General features: G+C 39.0%; 1 protein-coding gene across 2 annotated transcripts in view; it reads left to right on the top strand.

The window, feature by feature from the left end:
- The window catches only part of GRIK3 (glutamate ionotropic receptor kainate type subunit 3), a 323,335-nt gene that overhangs the window by 296,390 nt on the left and 20,296 nt on the right, over nucleotides 1-6,649 (top strand). For both annotated transcript variants that reach the window (XM_051987712.1, XM_051987711.1), the window contains exon 13: nucleotides 4,984-5,201. In XM_051987712.1, coding sequence (XP_051843672.1) covers nucleotides 4,984-5,201 — 218 coding nt within the window. The remainder of the gene's footprint in view (nucleotides 1-4,983; nucleotides 5,202-6,649) is intronic.

The following is a 6,649-nucleotide window of genomic DNA, read 5'->3' as shown; positions in this document are numbered from 1 at the left end:
GAGTATATGAAAAAAGCAGAATTAGGCTGGAAAAAATAGGATATAGCCATGTAGTAAAGAGATTTAAATGCCAAAGAGAGTAGTTCATTTTGGACTCTAGGGGGAGAGTTAGAATGGAGAGTTTAGAATGGGGAAAATTGACATGGTCAGAGGTATGATTTAGGAAATTCATTTTGGCACTTTGATGGTAAAGGATAAATTGTAGAATGAAAACACTTGAAGTAAGGAGAACAAATCAGAGGCTACTGCAGCAGTTCAGATGAAGATTGTTATGAACCTAGGATGTGACTGCATGGGTAAAGAGAAGGGGACATATGAGAAATGTTCAGGAGAAAGAAATAACAAGGTTTGGCAGTTTGATGAAATGAGATGATAGTTAGACAGCATTGTAAAAACCTAAAAGTGTCATATGAATAGTAGAAATTATTATTATTAGTTGTTATTATTACCATCTGAAGTGGGGAACCAAGGATGACACAGGTTAGAAACCTGGCTACCTGCAAAGCTTGTCTTGCCCTTGATGGAAGTGAATAATGTCAGAAGTACTTGAAAGCATGACTTGCTTGTGCCTGGGAGGAAGTCATTGGGGATAGAAAAACAATGAATAAGAATCACTCACATTTCTATAGCTTCCAATACCTTCTAGGACCTCAGTGCTTCAGAGCACTGTAATATTTCCAATTTACCAAAGATTATTTTTCTTACAACATGCCTGGAGCATTAATGCTAATAGCAATAGTCTATTTTTACAGTTGAGATATTGATGTTGTCTATATTTTTGTGAATTCTGATTTTCCATCACCCCCAACTCCTTTGTAAGAATTTAACTTGCTTGTGAGTAGGAATTGTTTCTTTTTTTAGATTTGTATTTTCTGCACCTAGTACTGTGTCGGCATATGCTTACCAGAACATTTGTTGATTGATTGGTGATTGTCAGTCAACTGGCATTTATCAAGTGCAAATGCTATGTGCCAGTGCTATGGAATGTGGAAAGCAGTGGATAGATTGTCTGGAATCAGGAAAACATGAGTTCAAATCCAATCTCAGACACTTACTAGAAGTGTGATCCTGAGCAAGTCACTTAATCCTCTTTGCTTCAGTTTCCTTCACTGTAAAATGAGCTGGAGAAGGAAATGACAAATGATTCTAGCATTTTTGTTAAGAGAATCCTAACTGGGGTAACAAATAGACATTATTGAAACAACTGAACAAGAACTGTGCTAAATCCTGAGAATACAAAGAAAGAGAGAAGGGGTTGGCAGGAAGAGATAGAGGAAGAAAAGAAAGAGGAAAGAGAGAAGGCAGAGAAAGGGTTGGGGACAGAAAGACAAGACAGAGATGGAGAGAGACAGATAAAAAGAAACATAGAGAGACAGAGAAAGACAGAAACAAAGAGAAATAAAGGAAGAGAGAAACAGAAAGACAAAGAGAGAGAAATGGAGGGAGAAAGACAGAGACCCAGAGAGAGACACAGAAAGACAGAGACACAGAGAGACAGACACAGAGAGATAGAGACACAGAAAGACAGAGACATAGAGAGACACAGACAGAAAGACGGAGATACAGAGAGACACAAAGGCAAAGATTGACAGAGAAATAGAGAGAGAGAGAGAGATACATATAGACAGAAACAGACAGAGAAGACAAAGAGACAAAGAGAAAGAAAGTGGAAGAAAGAAAAACAGAGAGAATAGGAGAGAGAGGAAACATGTTCAAAGATGGGGAAAATCATACTCCCACTAAGCAGCAGAGCTGAGATACAAACTCAGACCTCCTAACCCAGAATCTGATGCTTGATCCAGACATTTATCTAGCAGGGCAGGAGGATTTAGAAAGGGAGGGGAGAACTATGGAAGTACAGAGCCTAGAATAAATACTGAAAGAAACCTCTCACATCCTTTACTTTAACAGTTCTTAAATTGCCTTTGGCCCTTTTTGGCAGACTGGTACCCAGGTACCCATTCTCAAAATAATAGTTTTACAATACAATGCAATAAAATATAGTTATTTTTTGAACCCAGTTAATGTTAAGTTGTGGTTTTCCCCTCCAAATTCACAGATCCCTTATAATCTATCTACAAACCATAGGGGATCATGGACCCTAGGCTAAGAACCCATGGTTTGGTCAAGGATGTGTTATGATCAGCTGCAGAGATGTCCTAGTTAGTATTTTAGTTTCCCCTAGTCCAATGCAGAATGCTAGGAAATCCCTCAGAAATGGATGTCTCCTTAGATAAGGGTGGAGTGGAACACCTTGTTATTTCCCCTATTTTAATAGATGCCTCAGAGCCTTACATACCACTTCATCCATCTATTCACCATTCAATGACAGTCCTTAGAGACCTTGTCCCCTCTGGATGCAGTAATGGCTCCTTCTCTTCCCCTACCCCCTGCTGCTCTCGCTCTTCAAAGTTCTGTCCCCTGATATCTTTCCCCGTCTTCCTCATCCCCTGATGTATTCATTCCCCTTCACCCATTTTGATTAGGAGAGAGAAAAAAAATAGTTGTGTATTTGAAAAACTCTCCCTCGAGTGATTTCTTTGAGAGAGAAAAAAACACAGCCATTTCATATCAAAGCAGAAGCTTTTAAAATTGTGGGACCAAATATTCTGGGAAGTTCAGGAGTCACTCGTTATTTAAATCTCTTGAAAGGAGTCTAGTTAATTATTTTGGTTTGAAGGTTTCCTCCAAATTATGCCCTACACCCAAGGTCAGAGATAAAGAGAGTGGCGAAAATTCTTCCCCCAAATTGTTTATTTTTGCCTTATGCTCTATAGCTGCCTTATATTTTTACAGGCCTTTTATGTCTAAAGCATCTTCCTATAGCTTCTCTCATCTTTTCTTCACACTTTCCATATGAGACAGAGCTAGAGGAGGAATAAATCTCCTTTATTTTATAGATAAAACTGTTGGCCAGAGAGGAGAAGTAACTAGCAAGGTCACACAGCAAAGAGAAAGCAAAGCCAACAAAAGAATTCATAAGTCTGGACTTTCTAGTTAAGGTTTTTTTTTTTTATTCCTTTATGAATCCTGCCTCAGATACTTACGAGCTCTGTAACCTTAGACAAGTCATTTAACCCTCAGCTTCAGTTTCCTCATCTGTAAAATGGGAATAATAATAGCACTTATCTCCCATGTTTATTGTGAGGAAGAATTGAAACTGTATAAGGTGTCCCAGAAGTCTTAGTGCAGTTGTATAGTTTAAAACTACACAAAGACCTTTAGGACACTATATACACATTGAGAGAAATTATTATTAGATAACCAATTACCAGGAGTTTTCCCCTTCTTCTGTCTTCATTCTTTCCTAAGTCAAATCTGCACAGTGAAGGACATTGCTGATGATATAGACTGGATTAATTTTCTCCTCAATCTTAATTAGGTCCCACCCAAGTAGAGAAGCCTTTCGTGTTCTCCTCAGACTTGGTGCATGGGGAAATAGATCCTTTGTCTAGATTACCTGAGACTGGGAATGATCTGGGAATAAGAGTGATCAAAGTCACATTCCCCAGTCCCTTATTAAAATGGGTTCATGTCTCATAATATTCCTTCTCCATCACTTGTTAACCAGAGCTGATTGCCATTCTCAAGAACACCAAGGGCAAATTAGCATTGAGTGGGTTCCAGGAGGGGCTTTGGCATTCAAAGGTGTTACTGACTCCATTCATTAATTACCTGCTAGCATAAATAAAATGATTAATTACCCAGAAATTATTTCTCAAACTTTTTACATATTACACTATGAACATACATATATATGTATACATACTAAATGCACATCTATGCATACATACCATATCTATATAAATACATACACATACATTTGGCAAACAGCAAATTCAAAGCGCTATTTAATTAATAAACAATAAACTTTATTAAGCATCTATTAAGTTTCAAGCACTATATGCTAAAGATAATAAGACAAAACACCAAATCATCTCCTCTCTTCAACAGAGGGAGAAGCAGAGTGAGAAGGATATGTACATGTATAAATAAATTCAGAATATACAAAAAATCAATACAAAGTTGTTTCAGGATTTTGAGGGAGGAATGTAGGGAAGCCTTTATGCAGAAGGTGGTGCTTGAGCTGGGTCTTGAAAAAAAGGAATATAAGAGATGGAGATAACTTATGGAGGTCATTCAAAGCATAGGATAGGGTGGGTGGGGGACAGCCAAAGCAAAGGTATGAAGATGGAGATAACTTATCATGTATGAGCAACAGAGAAAAGGCCAAATTGACCAGACCATAGAATATGTGAAGGGGAATAATATGACTGGAAATATATAGGAGACTGAAGTCAGTTATGAATGGTTTGAAAATATAGAGTAAATATTTCATCTTACAGGCAATAGGGAACCATTGATGTCTATAGAATAAGTGCTACATGTGTATTTAAGGAAGGTCTCTTTGGTTATTGTGTGGAAGATATGAATTGGAGAAGGAAGAGATATAAAGCAGAGAAACCAATTAGGAGGCTGTTGCAATAGAACAGGAAAGAAATAGCAAAGCTGTGAACTGAAGCAGTGACCATGTGAATAGTCAGAAGGGGTTGCAATGCAATAAATACTGTGGGAATACAATTAACAAGATTTGTGGCACAATGGATTGACTGTTGGGTCTAGAGTCAGGAAGTTCCTCTTCCTGAGTTCATTTTTGACCTCAGACACTTGCTAGTTGTTTGATTCTGAACCCTGTTTGCCTCAGTTTGCTCATCTGTAAAATGAGTTGGAGAAGAAAATGGCAAACTACTCCGGTAATCTCTGCCAGGAAAAGCTCAAATGGAGTCACAAAGCCATCACACACAACTGAAATGACTGAACAACAACAAAATTTTAAAGTCACTGAAATGGGAGTTGTATTTGTAGCTCTATCTCTACCCTTCCCTTCTCTACAAAGTGAGAAAATTGGATTAGATAATCTTACTTCTGATAGTTTATGGATTCAGATATTGTAACATCCCCATTTTCCCTTCTTCTTCCCAGGCTCTGAACTGATGCCCAAAGCCCTGTCCACAAGGATTATTGGAGGCATCTGGTGGTTCTTCACTCTGATCATTATCTCTTCATACACGGCCAATCTGGCAGCCTTCCTGACAGTGGAGCGGATGGAATCTCCCATTGACTCCGCGGACGACCTGGCCAAGCAGACCAAGATTGAATATGGGGCAGTCAAGGATGGGGCCACCATGACCTTCTTCAAGGTGAGCCCTCACAGGGAGGGCTTCTCCACTTCATCTCCCTCCAGAGTCTCCAAGAAACCCTCTTTTTTCCTGGTAGGACCTGAAAGGTGTGATCCAGGATCTACCCACAGGGACCCTCACCCTAGAGGGATTCCAGACAGACTCAGTTGAGAAACCTAACCATTTAACTGCCACGTGACTAACCTCAGGAAACTTGGGATAGACTTGAGATGATACTAATCATCATTCCATTAGAATAACAGCTCCTCAAAGGCAGGCAGGCACTTTTATCTTTGTACTCCCAGTTAGTGGCCTGGTTTGTGAAGCTTAATTTATGCTTGTTATATTGAATTTAGGTGATAATCACAGTTTACCTTTTCATTGTGATTTAAACTCTTCAGGACACTTTTTGTCTCACAGGACCCCTGTGAGGTAGCATTACTATCTGTCAGGTAGGAAGTATAGTTCAGTGAGAATAAAGGATAAAGTGATTCAGCTGGAAAGTATAGACTAGAACCCATATTTCCTAAGTCTAAGTTTGTTAATATTTCCATGAAGTATAGAAATAAGAAGGCCAGGTCTCCTCCCTGTTCAGATGGAAACACTGATCCACAGTGCTCAAGCTGAAACAGACCCAGGGAGAAACCTAACCATTTAGTGGCCAAGGGATTAACTCAGAAGCCGTGGGATAGACTTAAGATGATGATGTAAAATTTCAATCACAATGAAAAGATGAGTTATAATTATCACAAAGACAAGTGTCTGTCCTCGAGGAGCTGTTATTCTAATGGAATGGTAACAGCAGCCAAGGAGAAAACAGAAATGGCATTGGTTTGGAAGCTGTTACACACCAAAATCTACTTGGTGATTGAAGGAATAGCCCCTTCCTCAAATCAAGCAAAGATTTAATTGCTGTTGGAAGCTCCAGGAATCTGTACTAACCTACTGACCATTGATTATCTCTAATTTATCTTGTCTATATCTTATTTTCACCTAGGTTTTTTTCATGTGGTCTCCCACATTCTAGTATGGGAGCAGGTATCAGCTTTTGGTTTTCTTTATACCTTCAGTGCTTAGCACAATGCCCAACACATAGTAGGTGCTTAGTAAATGTTTATTAACTACCTGACCTCCTTCCAGACCATATTACTCATTCTCAGCTGTGGATTGGAAAGATAGAAAAAGTATCAGATTTTGTACCAGCTGCCCCAGGGTTCAAGACCTGGTTCGGTTACTAACTGCCCGTGTGACATCAGATAAGTCATAAGGAGATTGAGTGGTATTGATAGAAAGAGCATTTCAATAATTCAGGTCAGAGGACCTGGGTTCAAATTCTGATTTCATCCTTCTTGATTTTGGATGAGTCATCAGTATCTTTGGGTTTGGTTTTCTTCATCTGAAAAATGATGAAACTGGAACAGATGTCCTCTGAGCTGTTTTATGGTTTTAAATTTAGGCCCCTGCATAAC

The sequence above is a fragment of the Antechinus flavipes genome, chromosome 3 (genome assembly GCF_016432865.1).
Source record: "Antechinus flavipes isolate AdamAnt ecotype Samford, QLD, Australia chromosome 3, AdamAnt_v2, whole genome shotgun sequence".
In the NCBI taxonomy this organism is placed as follows: domain Eukaryota; kingdom Metazoa; phylum Chordata; class Mammalia; order Dasyuromorphia; family Dasyuridae; genus Antechinus; species Antechinus flavipes.
This window is presented reverse-complemented; position numbering and strand designations above follow the sequence as displayed.